Source organism: Lynx canadensis, chromosome A2 (assembly GCF_007474595.2).
Source record: "Lynx canadensis isolate LIC74 chromosome A2, mLynCan4.pri.v2, whole genome shotgun sequence".
Classification (NCBI taxonomy): domain Eukaryota; kingdom Metazoa; phylum Chordata; class Mammalia; order Carnivora; family Felidae; genus Lynx; species Lynx canadensis.
Window position 1 is genome coordinate 51,486,256 of NC_044304.2, and position 21,274 is coordinate 51,507,529.

A 21,274-nucleotide genomic window follows, 5' to 3' on the forward strand; every position below is an offset into this window, starting at 1 on the left:
ATATTTGTAAGTATGTAAATATATACTTATGAAATATTATGAAACATAATTTATACTATTTATGTTTATATATTTATATAAAAATATATAGCATAACTTTTGTCATATGCATAGTTTAGATTTCTGCTAAGTAGTATAAAATATTATAAACCTTATAATATATAAATATAAAATTTATAAAATTGTAAGTATACACAATATTTATATAGTAGATCTCCTATTAAATATATATGTGTTAGGGGCTCACTCAGTAGAGGATGTGACTCTTGGTCATGAGTTTGAGCCCCATGTTGGGTGTACGAATTACTTAAATAAATAAAACTTTAAAAAAGAATAATGCTTCTTGAACTTTAAAAAATAAATAAATATACATGAGTCAGAATCCTACACCCTAAAATATGTATTTTATATCAAAAAAATGTGCCTGTAATTGTTAATAAGATTAAATTATGAATGTAAATAAAGTGTTTAGCATGTAGTACTACATAAACCATAGCTATTGCTACTGTTTATCATGGTCACTAATAGACTATTGAATCTTTATTCAGTGTCGAGGGTCACACTTCATGCCTTAGATGCGTTATATCTTTTAATCTTTGTGTTAGTCCTATTATCCCCATTTTCCTGGTAAATCAACTGAGGCCTATGTTAAGTCCCTCCCTGGGTGGTACTAGTGTATTATGGAACACCTTGTACATATAGGGAACTTATCAGTTCTCCAGTTCTGGCTTTTTTCCTTGTTTCTTGGATCCTTGTATGCTTTTATTTCTTAAAATCCTGTTAAATTTTTTTTTTTTACATTTTATTTATTTTTGAGAGAGAGAGAGAGAGACAGAGCACAAGTGGGGGAGGGGCCGAGAGAGAAGGAGACACGGAATCTGAAGCAGGCTCCAGGCTCCGAGCTGTCAGCACAGAGCCCGATTCGGGGCTTGAACCCACGAACCGTGAGATCATGACCTGAGCTGAAGTCAGTTGCTTAACTGACTGAGCCACCCAGGCGCCCCTTAAAATCCTGTTTTCTGCGAAGTTTTGCAGCCCTGGTGTGTCGCGGGGGATGGTGGGGAATGTGCGGGTTGAATCCCACATCCCTGCAACTCACACTGGAGTGTTTATCCTCTTCTTCCCACAGAAGGATTTACTCCTCAGTGAAATCCCAAGCAGCACCACCTCACTCTGCTGCAGGAAGACGGGCGTGGAAAAGGTGATGGCTAAGGAGATCTGCCAGAAGTACCTGGAGAAGAGAGCTGGGAGGCTGCTGGAGGACTGCGCCCAGGCCTTGGCCATGGCTGCCTGCCTCTGCCTGCGGAGGCGGAATGCCAGCCTGGCAGAGGTGAGCCTCACTCTCAGCCTTTACCCTGGCGATGAGCCCTGCCCTGGGGTGGGTGGGCCTCCTGTCCCGGTGGCCCTGTGGTTCTGCTTTCCCAGGGACTAGGTTAACACTCGGGGTCAAGCCCTTTGCCGAGATGTGATTTCATAAACCTGAGCCTTATTTGGTTGCAAGCATCACAACTTAATGGAGCTCATAAGAGCAAAGCAGGGAAGCCAGTGACCTAGAGTAGCTCAGGAACCTGAGGGCAGTGTGCTGGGGACCTCAGGAAGCCCAGGATCCCGTACTCAGATGTTAATAGAACTCTGCTTTCCCTGAATCTGCTTGATTCCTCCTCTCCTCTCCATAGGCTCCCTTTTCTTGACCTGTGTTTTGGTTAGGAGATATGGCCATGGGTATTATTTATATGCTATGGTTCTACCCCGACTGGGAGATCAAGTCTCCAGGTCCCAATTCCAGTCTCTCAGTGAGAGAGCCTGTTTGGCCTACCTAGAGTCATTGTCCACCCGTTGGCCAGTCAAGTAAGGCGAGGGGAGTGGGGCCCAGTTTATAAACCTGGTGGTCAGGGGGTCAACCCAAGAAAGCTGGAAGGGCTAAGTCCTAGAAGAAGGGAGCATCCTTAACCCATGGGCCAGGCAGATATCCCAGAAATCAACCATATCAGGGGCTACAGCGTCTTTCTATGCATGTGATATAGAGTGGTGGTTTCCATGGTAACAAGTATAGATTTGTGGTCCATGCTGGGTATTTCTAAGGACCAAATGATTGCCTGAGAGGACTCTGAGACTAACAGTGATCTTCAAGTGGTGTTTGGCAGAGAGGGACTCCTTGCAGTTACCTCAGGAGTTGCTTTTGGCAGCAAGAGGGCTCGGGGAGGTGCAGGCCCCACCCAGGACTACAACCAGACACCCCCTTTTACTTCACATAATTGTACTGAGTACTTAACACTTCATTTGAGGAAAGGGCTTAGTAGCTGAAAAAAAAAGTCTTTGAACACCACCGCTGTAGCCCAGGCCTGCCATTTTATAGACGGGCAAGTAAAGATCCAGAGAGGAAAAGATGAGGCCACAGAGTGAGTTTCTGTCAGAGCTCTCTGGACTCCACGTTCACTCCCATGTCCACCATATTGCACTGGGATGTGGCAGGAGCTAGAGACCCAAGTGGTTGTTCTTCGCCTGAGCTGTTCCAGGTGCCAAGTGGCACAGCATTCATTCAGTACTTGTGTGTTGGGCGGGGGGATCAAATCGGTGAACAAGACAGGTCCAGTTCTGCTTTTCTGGAGCTCGCAGACAATGCATAGTAGTCATCTGTGTGGTGAGCACTATAGCATATGATGGGGTCCCACCCAGGAGGATTTTCCCCAGGTAGTGATTGTAAGCAAAGAGCAATCCAAACAGAAGGAGCAGCTCCTGCAGATGTCCTGAGGTGAGAGAAAGCCTGGCTTAGTCAAAGGTCTGGAAGAAGGTGTAAGTGACTACAACAAGAAGCACATGGGGAAGAGTGGCTTGTGGTGAGGCTGCTGAGAAAGGAGGAGCCCAATAATTTAGGGCTTTGCAGGCACAGTTAGGATTTTGAGGAAGACACTAGGGGTTTGAAGCAGGGGCAGGACGTAATCAGATTTATGTTCTGAAAAGATCTGTCTCCCTGAACCACTTATTCTTTCATTCAGGCTTTCATCTCTTCATTTATTTTATTCTTTTGTTCAACGTATCAGTTAAAGGACACTCGATGAAGCTGTTATAATGAGGAGACTCCAAAATACAGTGGTTTAAATGAGATAGAGATTTATTCTCTTTAGCTGAACAGCTTCAACGCAGGCAGTTCAGAGCTGATGTGGCAGCGCCACTTTACTGGGGACTCCAGGCCGCCTCTATATTTTTGTTCTGCTATCCTTACTGTGTGGCTTCCGTTTCAGAGTCCAAGATGGCTGCTCTAGCTCAGGCCATCACATCTTCATTCCAGCCATTGAAAGGGGGTTAAGAGGAAGAGGAGAACACACTCCTTACCTTTTATTTTTTTTTTCAACGTTTTTTTTAATTTATTTTTTGGGACAGAGAGAGACAGCATGAACGGGGGAGGGGCAGAGAGAGAGGGAGACACAGAATCAGAAACAGGCTCCAGGCTCTGAGCCATCAGCCCCGAGCCCGACGCGGGGCTCGAACTCACGGACCGCGAGATCGTGACCTGGCTGAAGTCGGTCGCTTAACCAACTGCGCCACCCAGGCGCCCCCTCCTTACCTTTTAAAGGTGTGACTTGGAAATGCACACATCACTTTTTCTCACACCCCATAGGCCCTAATCTAGTGACATGGCCACACCTAGCCACAAGGGAATGCAGTTTTTAGCTTGGCGAATATTTATTTGGTACATGCTCTGAAGATTTGTCTCAAGAGGTGACATTTGAACTGGACCTTGAAGGATGAGGAGGCATTAGTTATGTAGAAGAAAGGAGATAGGGCATTTAAGGTATACAAAGAGGAATGAGAAGTGATCCTTGCCCTCAGTATTGCACAAATAAACTGGGAAGATGAGAGGTCATCTGGGTCATGGACTTGAAGGCAAGCAGGCATGGGGTCATTAGTTCTGTTACTTACTGGCTGAGTAGCCTTAGGCAGGGAACTTAATTTCTCTGGTCTTTTAAATTTTTTACCTATAAAAACTCACTGTGCATCACATTCAAATGTGCTTTGTAAATTGCAAAGGGACTGAGCAAGTGAGATGTGTCATCGTTATTAAGGGTATATCTGTCTGCCCTTTGTGCGTGTGTGTGTGTGTGTGTGTGTGTATGTATGTATGTATACAAAGAAGAAACATTCCTTGCCTGCCTCCCTCTGATTTCCTAACCTCCCTAGTCAGAAATGTCCTCAAGGGCAATATCTGTATTACTTGGGGCGTTTCCAGTTGAAAGAGAGAGAATTTAAGTCAAACTCTTAGTCACACACATACCCACACACACAGGAGGGGGCCTGGGAGGGAGTATATGAATGAGTGAATGAATGAATGAACTTATTGGCTCACATAAACAAATAGCAGACAGGAGACACAGGGTCTCAACCAGCAAAAGCGCATCTATCTCTGTCTTTGGCCTCTGTTTTATTCTTTGTGGGGGTCTTAATTTTTCCTGCTGTGAACAGGTTTTCTGTGTGGGTAGGGAGTCTGGATCTACCATTAGAAAGGAAACTGGAGTCTTTCCTCAATAAGCTTTAAGTAGAAAGGTCCCAGAGAAGGATTCTGGTTGACCAGCTTGGGTCACGTGATCAAACCTTAACTCATTAAGGTCAGAGGAATGGGATACAATGTTTGGTCCATCTTGGTCATGTGCTCTTTTCAAAGGCACATGCTCTCTTCTTCTAGACAAAGCAGCAAGAATCAACATTTGATTCTTCAGTCTCCCTCTTTCTCTCTCTCAGCCCGGGAGACCTGTAAGATTTTTGATTTCAGAGAAAGTTCTTATCTCTCCTCTCTCCAAGGTGTGTGGTTCTGTGGCTGCTGTGGAAGAGCGGCTGAGAGATCAGGAGACGTTGTCCCCTTGGAGTGGGCTTTCCGAGAGCACAGGCTCTTCCTCCAACACCCCAGAAGAAACGGACGATGTGGACAATTCCAGCCTTGATGCCTCCTATTCCATGAGGGCAGCACCCAGGGCTGGGGATGTTGCCTCACTCCCCACTACAGAGGGCAGAGAAGGCAGGCTGCAGGCTGATGGGGGAATGCCGGCAGACTCCTCCTCTGGAGCCTATGCCAGTCCGGAGCCTCCCCAGGATGGTAAGTGTGTGGAGAATGGAGTGCTTACACAAGCTCGTTTATGGGTCTCTAACTCAGCCTGCCATTTGTTCCTTCTGTTGCTCTAATTCATGCGTTCTTTGATTTTTCAGCCGTTCACCTACTAGCTGACTGCATAAAGAGAAGCCTTGGGTGGAGGTCATCCTTTATACTTCCCTCTGTCTCTGGCTGCCTATGTCCAGCCCATCACCCAGTCCTATCCATTGGCCTAAATATCTCTCAGCTCCATCTGCTTCTCTGCATTGCCTGGCCCCTCTTGGCCAAGCTACTGTCTTCTTGCTGGATGACGACACAGCCTCCCTGTGTCCTCCCTGATCCACTCTGGCCCCTTACCCTGTCCCTTCTCCAGCGACCAGCCAGAGTAGTTTTTAAAAACAACTCATGTCACCCCTTGTTTAAAGCCTTTGTATGGCTCCCCATCATACTGAGGGACCAAGTCAGAATTCTTCCTATCTCTCCGTCTCCTCTCCAAACACCCCAGGCTTCCTTCTGAAATAAAAATTTGGAAGGCCTGGGTGCCGAGGTGGCTCAGTCAGTTGAGTGTCCAACCCTTGATTTCGGCTCAGGCCATGATCCCAGGGTGGTGGCGTGGAGCCTGTTTGAGATTCTCTCTCTCCCTCTTTGCCTCTCTTCCCCCACTCACATTCTCTCTCTCTCTCTCTCTCTCTCTCTCAAATTAAAAAAAAAAAAAAAGACCTTTTTAATGCAGTGTCCTTGTCCATTACTAAACATGGCTTAATGAATGTCCTAGGCCCTACCTCTACCTACATCTTCCTCCCAGTGGGAAAAGAGAGGAGGGAGAAGAGAGAGAGGGTGTAAGTGTTCATGCCAACGTCTCCCACCCATGAGAAGGAGCGTGGAAGGCCCCGCCTTTCTGAAAAGTGGGGGCAGGTGGCAAGGCTTCACTGCAAAGGCAGAAGCAGGGAAAATGCTCGTTATGCTCAGGACCTGATTCAGAAACCTGATTTAAGTGAGAAACTGACCAAGTCTGACTTCTAAGAATTATAATAGTAACTATTTCTAAATGCCGTTTGTTCAAGTTCTTTCTTTAAATTTTCTGTTGAATGCCAGCTACAGAGACTTCATGGAAGATTGAGATCAATGAAGCCAAAAGGAAACTGATGGAGAATATCTTCTTCTACAAAGAAGGGAAACTGGACAGCCTTGAACTTTTTGGCCCCTGATAACTAGAACACAGCTGAGGATCCTTGTCCTCAATTGGAAAGATGAACACCAAATCAAGAAATAGATCTGATGCCGAATCAAAATCTCCCAGGAAACACAACCCCCCGGCTTTCCTGGGCCGGGAAGAAAAGCTTCCAGAGTGAGCTAGGGAAGAAGGGACCTCAGCTTTTCAAGACAAAAAATACAGGAAGTCATCATCCTTTCTGGGATTTCTCAGTCACAGCGGAGTATTAGGAGACCGAAGTGTAAACCGCGGTCCACGGGCCCAGAATGTGGGCGATTTTATGGGTTTGGGCTGTGTGTTAATACTGTTACCCAGCTCACACCCCTCAAGAACTGCCGGGGAGTGCTGTCATTTGTACTTTCCAAAGTTAAGATCTCTGGGTCACATTTGCCACCAACTCCTGCAAACTTCCATGGTCTGAAAGATTCTCAACTTGTGTGTCCTAACGCAGTTCTTAAATTCACATACCAAGGCCTCGAGTTTTACAAATGCCAGACACCTGGCAGAGGACTCAGTAGGTTTTCCACTTTCTGCATCTTGTAACCCACAGATATTTATTTAACGCCCACTCGGCACCTTTATCCTCCCATCCCACTGATGCTAATATTTTCAGTGGAGATTTTATTTTGAGAGTATGTATTATTTATGAGTGAATGAAGAATCTGGAGAGCTAGTTTCATGTCTGATTCTGCTATTTAAATCACTTATTTAATTTCTGGAACCTTGTTTCCTTGTAAGTAACACCTGTTCGTTTTCCTTCCTGGGGCTGTTGGGAGGAACAAGTGAAATGGCTACAGAAGTACTTTGAAAATGCACTTGCCCTGTTTTATAAAATAAATAAAAAGACAATAAATATAGATTTCTGCCATGTACTTAAGGTTTATGCAGTGGGTATTTTTTTGAAAAGTCATGTTGCAAATCTTTTTGGGAAACATCCTGTTTTAAATTCAGTGTGTCCTGTTTTAAATAGTCCTACTATTGTAATGATTTCTTCTTTTCGCAAAATAAAAATACATGGCAGGGGGGCACCTGGCTGGCTCAGTCGGAAGAACATGTGACTCTTGACCTCAGGGTGGTTGAGTTTGAGCTCCACGTTGGGTGTAGAGATGACTAAACAAATAAACTTAAAAAAATACATTGATAAAGTTAACAGATATCTTGTAATTAGTTTTGATTGTATCCAGATGAGTTTGTTTGGGAAGGGTGCCCTGCGCCACGGGGTATCATTGAGTGTCTAAGAGTTGGGCGCTGCCTCTAAATGTTGATTGTTAGTAGCTGTGTGATGTGTCAGGTTAGGGAGTTACTCTGAGCCTCTGTTTCTTCATCTACACAATGGAGAGAATAAAAAGTACCCTTTTCATGTGTTTGTCATCAGGCCAAGGGGAAGAACTTGCTTGGTGAAAGCATTCAGTAGTCCCCCAAGAAGTTCAGCTTTGTACTGATGCGTAACAAAGATGAGTGCGCTCCGGTCTCAGGGGCAGCCATGTGTACTGACACCCCTGTTTTAAGCTCTAATGGCTGTGAGGAGTCAACTAGAGTGTGTGTTATATGCCCCAACCAGGACCTGGAATGTGGCAAGCACCTTACAATTCTGAGTAGGGTCTTTTCAGGACTAGTGCCAATAGGGTACTGGTTATCAAGACATACCAGCATTTTGAGAATAGGGCTTCATACATTTCTGGAAAAGTCAGTGAAGGGGCGCCTGGGTTATGTCAGCTAAGCATCTGACTTCAGCTCAGGTCATGATCTCACGATTCGTGAGTTTGAGCCCCACATCAGGCTCTGTGCTGACAGCTCAGAGCCTGGAGCCTGCTTCAGATTCTGTGTCTCCCTCTCTCTCTGCCCCTCCCCCCGCTCATGCTCTCTCTGTCTCTCTGTCTCTCTCTCAAAAATAAATAAACATTAAAAAAAATGGAGAGGTCAATGAACCACTCTGACAATCTGATGAAAGCTACAGACCTTCTCCCCTCAACAGGATGTAAATATGTGCATAGACATTTGTGGATATGAATTCCAGGGGGGGCTCATGGGCACCATGATGTCTTTCTATGGATCCTTAGAGGGAAGGCCTTTTTTCCCCAAGTTAATAAATGTACATGACCAAAAAAATCCAGTACAAACCATTACATGCTAGGAAAAAAGCCTTTTTTCCACTGGGGTTTTAGTCTCTTGCTTCTTCTCTCCAGAAGTTACCACTGCTGCTGTTTGGGGTATCCTTCCAAAGATGATGAAAATTTTATCTTTTTGCTTAGCGTCATTAATCATTAGATTTCATTAGAAAATTTTCATTCGAAGATCAAAACTGTGAGTTAGACATGGAGTTGGAATTTCTGGCTTCAGTGTAGGTATGTTTTTTCACATCCTTCCTGGCCATTCTTCCTCAACAGTACTTTTGGATTACTTTAGTCTTTTTGCCTGGTATTCCACTCTAAGGATATTTTATAATTTATATAATTAGCTTCCAATGCTGGATGTTGAGGTGGTTTCATTCTTGTTACTACAAAGTGCTCCTTCCAAAGAGGCTGTACCAATTTATACGGAATCAGGTATGGGAATGCATTTCCCCCCATCCTCAGCTACAAAGAATATTATCATGCTTCTTGATCATTGCCGATTAATAGGTGAAAATTTATAATTTTATTCGTATTTTTAAGTGACAAGTGGAGCCATTATTTTCAGATATTAAAGAGCCTTTCATAATTTGTGTGTTTCTTGGTTCCTTTCTGTTTCCTTGGTTCATTTTATTTTTTTTTAAGTTTTTAATTCCAGTTACTTAACATCTGTTTCTATTTTAATACTTAATTATCTTATTAAGACAGTTTTTTTTACATAGTAAGGACATCAGCCCTTTTTTATGTGTTGCATTTTTCTAATACTCTTTTAACTTTGATATTTTTTGCCCGGCAGAAATTTTACATTTTAGATTTTTGTATCGTCTTTTTTCCCCTGTGGCTCCTAACTTCCAACTCTGCCACTCTCTGGGTGTGTCACTTGGTCTCTGAACCAGTTTCCTTCTCTGCAAATGGGGTCATGATGTTAGTGCGGGTTCGAGGAGAGTATCGGGACCTGAACGCGTCTAGCTAAGGGTTGAAGCGCTGAGCAGCAGGGAGAGACACTGTAGGGTAGGGGTTCGCGGACGCCCCCAGAGCCGTGGAACGCTGGCGGGCGGAACTGCGGCCCTCCCTAGCTTCGCGCTCTTCGGGCCCACGTGAGTGGCTCCGCCCCGCCTTGCTTCCGACCAATGCCTCCAAGCCTCCTGACCAACAGGCGAGCTCCGTCTTGCTCGGAGTCCCGCCCCCTGCCGATTCGAGCAATGGGCGTCCCCCGTTCGGCGCAGGACCTGCCCCCGCCGCACGCCGGGCCGTGGGCCGCAGGGCTCGTTCCGGGAGGCGGGCGCAGCGGAGGCCGGTGTGGCCGGAGCTCGGGCGGAGGCCGGGCGCGGGCTGCAAGACTGGGGTGGGAGGCGAGCGGGCGGCTGGGGTGGGACGTTCCGGCCGTGGGGGCGGCGGGGGCGGTGTCTGGGCTGCGGCGGCAGGGGTCACCGGGCGAGCCGGAGGCTGTCCCGTGGCGGCCGAGCGCCGCACCGCTGGCTCCTGAGGGGCGGCTCGGGCCCCTAGGGCCCCGGGCTGGTCGGCGGGGCCGCGGGAGCAGGGCGGGCTGCGCGCCGGGTCTGGCCCTGCCCTGCGGCCCGCCCTCGGCATTCCGGGCCTCTGGACCACGCGCCCCCCCCCCCCCCCCCAACCCCCTAAAGGCTGAGGGTCTGGTAGCCATGTGTGGACCCTAAAGCGCCTTGTAGTCTTTTGAAGCGCTTTGACATCTCGGAAGGGCTCTGTACTGCAAACTAAATCGAAGCGCTTTGTAATCCCGGAAGCGCTTTGACATCTCCCTAGTAGCGCTGTGCAAACTGAAGCGCTTGGTGATCGCGGAAGCACGTTGTGGGGTTTGGAAACCAAACCGACGCCTTTAGTAAATCTTGGATCGTTTTGACTAAGGCGAAGCGCTTTGGAATCTCCGAAACCTTGAGAACTGTGATGGGCAGTGGAAAGAACGGGGAAAGGTCAGTGAGGCCCCTGGCTCTGACCTGGCTTGCCCTCCTCCAGGGGGCCCTGGGATGGCGGGGGTCTGCGGAGGGGTGGTGTTGGAATCCAGGCCCCCTCTTTACTTTGCAGGTGCCCATGGCGTCGGAGCGGCGCAAGGTCAAGTACCACTGGAGCAGCACTTCGGAAGGGTGTCCCCGCAAGCGCAGCTGCCTCAGGGAGCCCGGTGATGTGGCCCCCTCCAGCCGGTCAGCTCCTAGCTCTGCGTCGCGTTCAGGAGGCACCAGCAGCCCCAAGCGCCTGAAAGCCCAGAAGGAGGACGATGTGGCCTGCACCCCGAGGTTGCCCTGGGGCTCATCCTGCCGCAGAAATTCTTCCTCCTCCTCCTCCTCCTCTTCCTCCTCCTCGCATTCCTCTGGCCCAGGTGTGGGCGGGGCTGCCCCCAAAGGCTGCCTGATTCGGAGCACACGGGGATTCCTTTCATCGTCCAGAGGATCCCCTCTTCGCTCTGCCAACCCCTCTCCGGAAGAAATGGCTTCTCTAGAGGAGGAAGCCTGCAGCCTTAAGGTAGGTGACTGGGAAGGCTTGCAGTCGGTGAAGCCCTTGCACGTGGCTTGAGATATTGGTGGCAGGAAACTAAGAAGGGTCATGTCTTTAAAGACCTCTGGGGTCTTCCCAGAGGTCTACGCAAACTCCGAACACCCAGCAGTTGGTCGAGGGGGGGAGGGGGCAGGCTAAAGTGCCATAGAGAGGTAGTTTTCAAACTTGGCAGCGCTTCAAAACTATTTGGAAAAGCTTTAAAGTGCTTGTGCCTGTTTCTCATTCTCATTTAATTGGGCTAGGGTGTGGCCTGGGTTTCCAGGTGTTTAAATGCTCCTCAAGTAACTGTAATGTGCAGTTTAGGTTGAAGGATTACTGCATTAGAAGGGGCATGGCAAGTTCAAGAGACACCGCTGTGTTTATGTCAGTTGTAAATGTAAGGAATGGTGCCCTTGTAATCTGAACCTTTCTGAGTCACAGAACTGAGAATCAAAATTTGGTTCTTGGGGCGCCTGGGTTGCTCACCTGGTTGGGAGGCTGACTTCGCCTCAGGTCATGATCTCACAGTCTTTAGCTTGAGCCCCGCATTGGGCTCTGTGCTAACAGCTCAGAGCCTGGAGCTGGCTTGAATTCTTTGTATCCCTCCCTCTCTTCCCTTCCCCCACTTGTGGTGTTCCCCCCCCCACTCAAAAATAAACATTTAAAAAATTAAAAAAAAAAAAAAAGAACTTGGTTCTTGGTGTGGCTTTTCACCAGAGTTAACGGTTTCTAGCACCTTGGGATTTTGCTTGGTGGGTAGGGTAGCATTTGTTTTGGAGCTTAAATATTTAGTTCCCCATTAGGAACATGCAGGAGGATTTCTCAGCGGAGGTACATTTCATCCACTCCTTCATTTTATATTAACTTAAAAAAAGATGGATAAAATTTTCTCAGCCTTTTGCTTTTGAGCGGGAGGTGGTGGTGGTGAGGGAACGTTGAACATGAGTCTGTGAGAAGTAGAAGCAAATGTAATTCATCTCTCATGGTCTGCTGTTTCCCCGGTGGAGAGGGTGAGTATTAGCTAATGTCAGCGGCTCTACCATGAGCTTCATCCACTCTTCCAGTCAGGTTTGGAACAAATATTTATCGAGGGCCTAGATTGTCACAGGCAGTGCTCTAGTTGCTTGAGATTCTCCAGGAACAAAACGGACATCACCGCCCTCTTAAGAGTTGGCATTCTGGTTTTGCAGCTCTGGGCCTTAGAAGGTGAGGAGTTGTGTATGTGGAGGAGTGGAAGAAAAGTCATAGTTGGGTGAGATGAGCTGCTTTCAGATAAAGTGATCTTACAAAAGAAATAAAAGGCAATGAGGAAAGTGGATTGATCTATAAACTTTGGCTCACTGGTTAAATTACATGGAACTGAGAAATTAGGCTGTCGTTGGCTGTTGATCCTGTGGATCTCTTAGGTGAAGTGGGCCAGGTGTTCTCACTGTGCACCTCACACGACTCTTGTATGGCACGTGGATTTTTTTGTTTTTGTGATTTCAGATTCTTACCTCTTTGGCATAAGAATACATATTGAATATGATTCAAATGTAAATCAGGTGAATATCAGTCTTGGCCCATATAATTTAATCTTGCCATTAATCCTTGACATGATTCACTTAATTTGGGCACAGCATAAAATAATGTCAATTGATTAAGTTTTACTTTGGTGACAATTAGAGATAGAATGAAGCCCTTCAAGAGGGGCGGGAATCTGGTTGGGTGCTGTTCAGGGGTGCTGTATTCCTGGCTCAGGCTGTCCTGCAGACCAGGAACCAAGATTTGAAGATATAGCCTCTGATCCAGGTGGGTGTAAGTCTATCATGGACCCATCTGTATCTCATTTAGGCCTAAGGGCCTTCTTATGCCAAAAGCAATTTAATGGTTAGCTGTGGAGTCATGAGTAGTCCGGTCCTGTCTCAGAAGTCGTGAGGTTAGTGCTTTGCCTTTAGTCCATAAGCTCTTGAGGGTTCCTGAGTACCAAGCACTCTGCTGGATTGTGGAGCCGTGAGATGGCTTCTCAGGAGCACATGTTTTGGGGGGAGGCTTGAGAAGTCACAAGACTGCCTCGCAGTGTGGTGCGTGGAGCATATGAGTGAGCCCAGGATGGAGGCTAGCGAGCGAGGTGGGGGCAGGTTGCAGCAGGGCTTTAGTAGCCAAGGGAGTTTGGATTTTGTTCTAAGCCATTAGAGAGTTCTATAGAACTCTGTACATGGGGAAGGCAGATTAGCATCTTTGAAAGGTCACTCATGTTCCGTGAGGATAGAACATGAGCATGTTGATAGTGTTAATCCTAATTCTTCCTCTCTAGCCCTGCTAAGGGTTGTTCCTATAGTGCTTGCTAGTTTGAAAACAAGGTGTGGTACTGGCCTCATCTTGAAATACAAAATGCCTTTCTTAGTTTCCTCTCAGTCTGCACCTCTGCCCCTCTTGCTCTGCAGCCACGCCCAGCTTGTTTGTCTAGTAAGTCGTAAGTCCTAAGTCCCGTCAGCAAGCACAGCCCAGCGGCACTCACAAAAAAATGGCATGTTCCCCCCTCAGGTCCTTCTAAGGTCCCCTTACTCTTACTTTCTACCCACTTATCCACCTGTTCTTCATTTGCTCTGTAAACTTTGGGGTACACCCTTGGCTTTGTGTGTGGGTCCTGCATCATCTGTCTCCTCCCCAGTTTCAGCACTGAGGTCTTAGCCAGGTCACAGGATATTCAGAGGGGAAGATGCTTGCTTGAGTCTTTTCTGGCTGCAATAACAATGCCGCAGACTGGGTAGCTTGTAAACAGTGGAAAATTATTTCTTACTGTTCTGGAGGCTGGAGTCTGAGATCAAGGGGTCAGCATGGTTGCGTGAGGGCCCTTTTCTGGGTTGCAGATTTCTCCTTCTGTCTTCACATGGCAGAGGGGACAGGGAAGCTCTCTTGGGGCCTCTTAGATGAGAGCGCTAATCACATTCATGAGGCCTCCACTTTCATGACCTAATCACTTCCCAAATGACCCACCTAGTACCATGACCTTGAGGTTAGAGTTCACCATAGGAATTTTGGGGGGACCCATTCAGACCATGGCTAGACTAGGCAATTTGGAATCACTAGATGCCTGCTGGCCCAGCCTCTTAATGTTTATTCCTTATTACCTCTATCTAGGACAGTTGTTGGAGAAGTTTTCTCAAATTCTAATGGTGGCTGAAGACCTTCGTTTACTCTTAGAGTAAGAGTTAAATTTATCTGTTGTGAGCACCTTCACCTACCTGGTCTTTAGTCTTTAGTATGACCTACCTAAATTTCTACTTTCAACTTAGGGAAGGAAGACTGGAAGGGAAAAAATTGAGCATTTATGATGTGATAGACCTTTATCAAATATGATTTTCAATGTTTGACCCATAAGCTCTCATATAATCTTGAGAGGCTTGTGAAATAGGGAGTAATATCTTTACATGTCAGTTAACAAATATTTACATATCGATTAACACATGTTTGAGCACCTAGTATGTGTAGGCTCTGGGAAAGGAGGCTCAGAAATGTTAAGTAACTTGACCAAGGCCGTATAGCTTGTATGTGGCGAAGCTGTGCTGTAGTCCCAGATCCGTGGGACTTCAAAGCCTGTGTTCTTTCCAGTGCGGCCCTCTGGAGCACCTGCTCTGTCCTGGCCCAGTGTTAGAATGAGGGATGGAGAGATGAGGAGGGCAAGATCCTCCCCTTGAGGAGCTCTCTGCAGGGTGGCACAGCCCAGACATAGGAAGCCATTGTGTATGTTGGCTCTCGAATGACAGAGCTTTCCTGTGTGATCGTGGTTCCTGCATATTCACCCGGCAGATGTCCAGCGCTCGGGTGGTAGTCCGTGCTAGCGCTTGGAGGTGCGAAGAATAAGGCCGTGGTTGAAGCACTGAAAAGTCATTCATCACTGAGCATTGTGTGGAGTGCTGTAACAGGGGTATTTAAAGTACTGAGAGAGGGATGAATGACTAACCATCGAGAAAGTCCTCACGGAAGAGGTGCCCTCGCTTGCATTTGCTCCAGCACCTTTCTTCATTCCCGGGCACTTGGGTGTATGGAGAAAGCTGGAAGATGATGCTTGGAAAGAAGCTTGGGGTTGAGCCTGTGAATGGCTTCCGATGTCATGCTCGGGAGGTGGGGATGTATTCTGTGGGCAAATGCAGCACGAAGGGTTTTAAGCAGAGGCGTGATGGGGCGCCTGGGTAGCTCAGTCAGTTAAGCGTCCGACTTCAGCTCAAGTCATGATCTCATGGTCCATGAGTTCGAGTCCTGCATCAGGCTCTGTGCTGACAGCTCAGAGCCTGGAGCCTGCTTCAGATTCTGTGTCTCCCTCTCTCTCTGCCCCTCCCCTGCTCGCACTCTGTCTCTCTCCCTCTCAAAAATAAATAAACATTAAGAAAAAATTAAGCAGAGGTGTGAGGTTGCCAGATTTTAGAACTCCTCTGGTGCACTCTAGAGAAAGGATGGGAGGGAGTAGGCAGGAACTGGGTAAGAACTGTTGGCAGTTGTGCAGGTGGGTGAGGACTAGGGCTGGGACAGCATCTCCACTGAGTCTTTGCCCCACCTTCAGAGATGGATAATTCACCAAGCCATGCTGCCAGGAAAAATGAAATCTCTCCTTTAAGGAGCCAGGTTGTTGGCCTTGTCTCTTGAGCTTTCTGCCTAATCTTTACCTTTATAGCCTCCTATTCTGAAAGTCTTCAGTAACCTGGATCCATTTCGGGTCCTCACGGCCTTTGACATCTCAGCCTTCACTGCTGTTTCTCAATTTTCATATTTTTGCCATTCTCCTTTGGTTTCCAGGATATTAGGGGGTACTTGAGTTTGCCTCCTAGTTCTGCCACTTACAAGGCATATGGCAGTTTCCCTCTCTGTACAAGAGGGATGACAGCTGTGGCATCTCTGAATTGTAAGTCACAAGGTAACACAAGGTATGTTATTTGAATTCTAACACTTTTTTCTCCCACAAGGATAGTCCTGGTCTTCTTTACCAGGATGGGCAAAATGGTGGTCCATAAGCTGAATGCGGCCTGCTGGGTCCTCAAAGTACCCAAAATTTTGGAAATTGCACATTAAAAATATATGCCTCCTGTCCAGACCTCTGCCTTGAACCGGGGACTTGAGGGACCTTCTTCTCCTTCCCTACTTTCTACTCCCTTTTCCTGTGTTATTTTTCTCTCTGGCACTTTTCACTCTCTAACATATATATTGCCTTTATTCTGGTTTTCCCTTTGCTCACCAACTAGAATGTAAGGTGCAGTAAGCAGGTGTTTTGGTATGCTTTATTGAATGCTAAACCCCCAGATCCAGAAGCATGCCTGCTAGCATATAGTAAGTGCTCAACAAAAAATTGCTGACTGGATGAAAAAATGAGTTAAATTTGAGATTTCTTGTTTTACTTGGAAAACCAGAATCTGTAACTCTGGATCTATACTAACAAGCGGTGGCAACTGGTTTGAGATGAGGAGCTGTGACCCATCAGACAGTACAGGGGCTCCTCTGTTTGCTGTCGACCTTGTCTTTCCGTGCTGTCCTACACCTGCCCTGGGCCAGGGGTTGGAGGGCGAGGAGAGGGGTAGCTCATGGCCCAGGGAGAGGTAGAGAAGTCAAAGAAGGGATTTGGAGCCTTCCAGGATGAATAGTAGTTTGTGAAATGTGAAATGAATACTAAGGCAAGGGTATTCCAAGCAAAGGAGATTAGAATTGCCTATAAAGGTATGTAAGAGGGTGTGACGGGGATGCTGGAGGCTGGCAGGTGGTTGGTGGTAGAGATGCGGGTGGTGGAGAAGCAGGCTGGGAAGTTGTGGCTGTGCCCTGTAAGGCAAGCCCAGGGAACCTCCAAGTTCATTTTTAATATTTGTTAGATTTTCTCAAATAAGGAAAGGTACCAAAAAAATGGTTTATAATCTCCTTTCCCAGATAATCCCCGAGACAATTAAAAAAAAAAAATGTTTGGGGCGCCTGGGTGGCGCAGTCGGTTAAGCGTCCGACTTCAGCCAGGTCACGATCTCACGGTCCGTGAGTTCGAGCCCCGCGTCGGGCTCTGGGCTGATGGCTCAGAGCCTGGAGCCTGTTTCCGATTCTGTGTCTCCCTCTCTGTCTGCCCCTCCCACGTTCATGCTCTGTCTCTCTCTGTCCCAAAAATAAATAAATGTTGAAAAAAAAAATTAAAAAAAAAAAATGTTTACCATGTTAGAAAATTCAGAGGTTCAAAATGAAAGTAAAAACCACCTTTCCCGTCCATTTCGTCAAAGCTAGTAGATGCCAACAATTTGAGTACTGCTAGTAAAAAAATAGCATGCCATGTTAGTGTCTAGATATATATATTTCAAAAGCCTCAAAAAAAAACAGACAACAACCAAAGATGATATGTGCTTCCTGGAAAGAGTTCAAATAATATGAGAGGTGTGTAAAATAAGAGGGTAAGCCTTTTTATGTAACCACTCGCTTCCTGATGGACAGTAGAGAAAAAGTATCAGCGACCTTAGTGTGGAGTTCTCTCTCTGTCTATATATTTGAGAGGAATTTAATGCAAATGAATTAGAACAAGTTGTAGGGACTATAGAAGGCCTTGGGATAATGGTCAATCTAGGTCCTGGCTGGGAAGGTTTGGACTTCATTGCTTTTGAGATGATTCTAGAGGAAGATGTGTTGAGTGTTCTTACCCCAGGCTGGGATTAGACTGGATGCATTTCACAGTAAATTAACATTGAGAACAAATAGTGTAGCTCCTGGAATGAGTGAGTGCTGAGGGGAAGGAAAGAAGGGACTGAGACTTGACCTGTGTCTCTGAGGAGATTTGAGGTCGGGGGTAGTTATAGTCTCTGGACTGACCCTGGTGCATTCTCTGGGAGACGAGACACCTCCCAGCACCAAGGTTTTGATTTGGGGGAAGGAGTTTGCAGAGAATTTCAGTAAGGCTTGCACCCTGCCCTCAGGACTTGGGAGATTGGAGTCTATTGCTCCCTGGGTCCTTAGGTCTCTTGGACTCTTAGATGTGGGATTGGGTTAATTGACCCTTTTATTGCTGAAATTTTGGGGTTCTCTTTTGTGTATGTGTGTTCTGAAGTGTTTGGTGGTAGTCCTTGGCCTTAAGGAACTTACATTCTAGTGTTTTTAGACTGTTTATCTCTCAGTTCATTCCTGCCCCCTACAGTATGAGCGTATGATCTAATGAGCGGTAGAAAGTGAATAGTAAGAAATGGCAGCAATTCAGGCCCTTTTACAGTGGTACTTCTCAATAGGTTGGGATGGAAACCACCTCCAGGAGAGAATCTTTGTCTTAGCCACTGTCACTTTGCCTATGATTGGTGCAGCCACCACTGATTTATGATTTGCTGAGTCCTTGCTATATGAAATCGCCCTTGGGACAACCCTTTCATGATCTGTGATTTTTTTTTTTCCCCTTCCAGGTTGATTCGAAAGATAGTTCTCGTAACTCCACAAACTCTGAATTTGCAGCCGAAGCTGAGGGTCAGAATGACACAATTGAGGAACCAAACAAGGTCCAGAAAAGGAAGAGGGATAGGTTTCGAGACCAAGGCTCTACAATGATCTACCTGAAGGCTATCCAGGGCATCTTGGGAAAGTCGATGCCAAAAAGGAAGGGAGAGGCTTCCACTAGGGCCACACCAAACACAAGGGAGCGTCCCAGCCGTGGAGAAGGGCCAGCCAGGAGTGCCACTGTGTCTCCTCCTCAGAAAGGGAAAGAGTCAGCCCCAGAGGTAAGAGCAGAGGAGGAAAAGGCTGTGCTGGAGAGGACCAGCTTTTGCGACAGGAGAGTGGTGATAGACCCTCAGGAGAAACCCAGCGAGGAGACACCTGGTGACCGAAGGACAGTCATTGACAAGCATTCTCCACCTCTGGAGTTTTTGGATGACTCTGACTCTCATTTAGAAAGCCAGAAGGTGAGTTGAGCTTACACCAAGCATTAGGTTTTTAGTTCTCTTGATTTTATGTTATTTGGCCTTTGTAGTTTGATCCTAGGTGTTCTTCGTTAAAAGCAGCACTTGACTTACCCAGGATTCCAGGACAAATTGATGATTCTCTTCTAAAATACTTCCAGAGTTTCTAAGAAGTCTCAATACAGTGCTGAGTTTTCTTTCTTTAAGATTTTATTTTTAAGTAATCGCTGCACCAAACTTGGGGCTCAAACTCGCAACCCTGAGAGCAGGAGTTGTATGCTCCACCAACTGAGCCAGCTAGGCACCCCTCAACCTTTTTTTCTTTTTTTTTTAAATGTAGACTTTATGTTTGTTAGGATGTGTGTGCCTGCCCTAACAAAATGGATAATGGCTTAAAGAAAATAGAAACTTGGCTTCAGAAGAATGGCTTCGTAGTTTCAGGGACACTGGTGCCCTCTGTCTTGATGCCCTGCTCCCTCAGCTCAGTTTCCGTCTGTGATCTGAGTTGGCTACTCTGAAGGGACCCTGAGTACATTACATTGACATTCTAGCCAGTAGGAAGGGGAGAAGAGCAGAGGAAAGTACACTCCCTCTCTTTTAAGAACTTGGCTCAGAAGTCCACATCATTTCTGCTTTTATCTATTGACACGAATCTAGAATCCTGGCCAATGCCTAGCTGCAAGAGACTCTGGAAAATTAACTTTCATCTGGGAGATTTACACCCAGATCACCTTTATTGCTCTTGAAGGAAAGAATGGTATTGGAGGGACACTAGCAATTTTTAACACAGTTTATAAGTGGGGGGAAAAGCATTCCTCTGTTGTACCCATCTCTACTTATCCTTTACTTACGTCTCTTGAGTAGCAGCTCCTTGAATCTCTTTAACTCTTTCTTCTAGTATCTCCATATTTCTCAGTGATCTTGCTTTGTGTATTCATTTTCTAGTTGTAGACATCTATGGACGTGCTATGCAGAAGACGAGAATTTAGTTTGCTGCGCTAACTTCGGCACCACCACACCCATGAACCTGTTACCTCTTCTCCTTGCAGCTCCCTGTGTTGTTGTCATACAATTTCTGGCTAAATCTATTGAAGATTTGTTATTCCCATGTTCCTAGCCCGAATCATCTAATATACTCTGATTACATTTTTTGTTTTGTTTTATTGTTTATTTTTGAGAGAGGCAGAGTGTGAGCGGGGGAGGGGTGGGGAGAGAGGGAAACAGAATCTGAAGCAGGTTTCCGACTCTGAGCTATCAGCACAGAGCCCAATGCAGGGCTTGAACCCATAAACCGTGAGATCATGACCTGAGCCACCCGGGCGCCCCTGATTACATTCTTATAAAAAGTTTATCTTCCTTTGAGAGCATCACTGCCTTGTTTTTTCCCTTTAGTTTTCTTCATACCTGTCACTAATTCATCCCCAAACTGCTAGTGCCATAAAATTCTCCTCAATATTGTCAAAATAAGTAATCTCAGTTTTCTTCTTCCCTGTACTTGCCTTAGTTGTTGCCTTAGAATTCCCCCTTTTCCTGTTTCCTTTCATTTTTGCTTTCTTTGTGAGTAATTAAGGTAGGTGTATATAACACTTACTGCCCCCCCCCCCCCCCCCCCATTTTTGACATACTTAATGTCTTGGTTTTTTAAAAATTTTTAAGTGTTTATTGTTGAGAGAGAGAGAGACAGAGCGACAGAGCGTGAGCAGGGAAGGGCAGAGAGAGAGGGAGACACAGAATCCAAAGCAGACTCCAGGCTCTGAGCTGTCAGCATAGAGCCCAATATGGGGCTCAAACTCAGGAGCCATGAGATCATGACCTGAGCTGAAGTTGGACACTTAACCGACTGAGCCACTCCGGCGCCCCTGACATACTTAATTTGTAGGAACACTAGTTTAATGTTTTGAGTATTCCTTTTTTAGAGCATCCTATTACTGTTTGAGATTATCATGCCTTGTCTCTTTGAGAATATTATAGGTTTGTTTTGAGTTTTCTTCTGCTTTCTGCACTACTTTTTCCACTGAGTTTCCTTCTCATTTTTTTCCAAGTATTTTGGTTTCTATCTTTTGTGGTAGAGCTCTCCTGGGATGTGTTGGCTGTCTGTTCATATTTAAAGATGGAGCTTTCAAAAGCTGATTGGAAGTCCTAAGTGTTGGCTTCAACATAGAGTGATGACATTGGGTAATTTTGTGGGGGTCCCAACTGGATCTGTGGCTTGCTGTTCACAGGCTGCTCAGTGTCCCCCAGGGGAAATGCTCTATTCCTCCACCTAGGAGATATACATCTGGCTGCTGCTGTTCTGGGAGTCACGGTGAGGGAGGTACCTGGGTTGTCAACTGTCTAACGTGCGATGGTCCCTCACCCTTGATTGTGTGTCCATTGTCCCTGATTATTCCATAATCTCCTTGGCTCAACTTTTCCAAGTATGAACCTTAGTCTTTTGCTGGGTGGAGAAAGGGCAGACCCACCTGCACAGGATGAGAGGAGGGAT

General features: G+C 46.4%; 2 protein-coding genes across 5 annotated transcripts in view; both read left to right on the forward strand.

Annotated features, from left to right (window-relative positions):
• IRAK2 (interleukin 1 receptor associated kinase 2) overlaps positions 1-7,168 on the forward strand; it is a 63,480-nt gene extending 56,312 nt beyond the window's left edge. For 2 of the 3 annotated variants that reach the window (XM_030307390.1, XM_030307392.1), the window contains 3 exons: positions 1,130-1,330; positions 4,798-5,089; positions 6,179-7,168. In XM_030307390.1, the coding sequence (XP_030163250.1) occupies positions 1,130-1,330; positions 4,798-5,089; positions 6,179-6,291 (606 nt within the window). In that variant the 3' untranslated portion in view covers positions 6,292-7,168. Of the gene's footprint in view, positions 1-1,129; positions 1,331-4,797; positions 5,090-6,147 lie in introns of all 3 variants that reach the window. The other variant, XM_030307391.1, reaches the window with a different exon arrangement.
• A 2,648-nt stretch (positions 7,169-9,816) lies between these two features.
• Positions 9,817-21,274, forward strand: part of TATDN2 (TatD DNase domain containing 2) — a 28,874-nt gene continuing 17,416 nt past the window's right edge. The window contains exons 1-3 of one of the 2 annotated variants that reach the window (XR_003967036.1): positions 9,817-10,353; positions 10,466-10,900; positions 18,298-18,792. Coding sequence is in view for 1 of the 2 variants with exons in the window: in XM_030307389.1 (XP_030163249.1) it covers positions 10,472-10,900; positions 18,298-18,792 (924 nt within the window). In the remaining variant the exon portion in view is untranslated. The remainder of the gene's footprint in view (positions 10,354-10,465; positions 10,901-18,297; positions 18,793-21,274) is intronic. The other variant, XM_030307389.1, reaches the window with a different exon arrangement.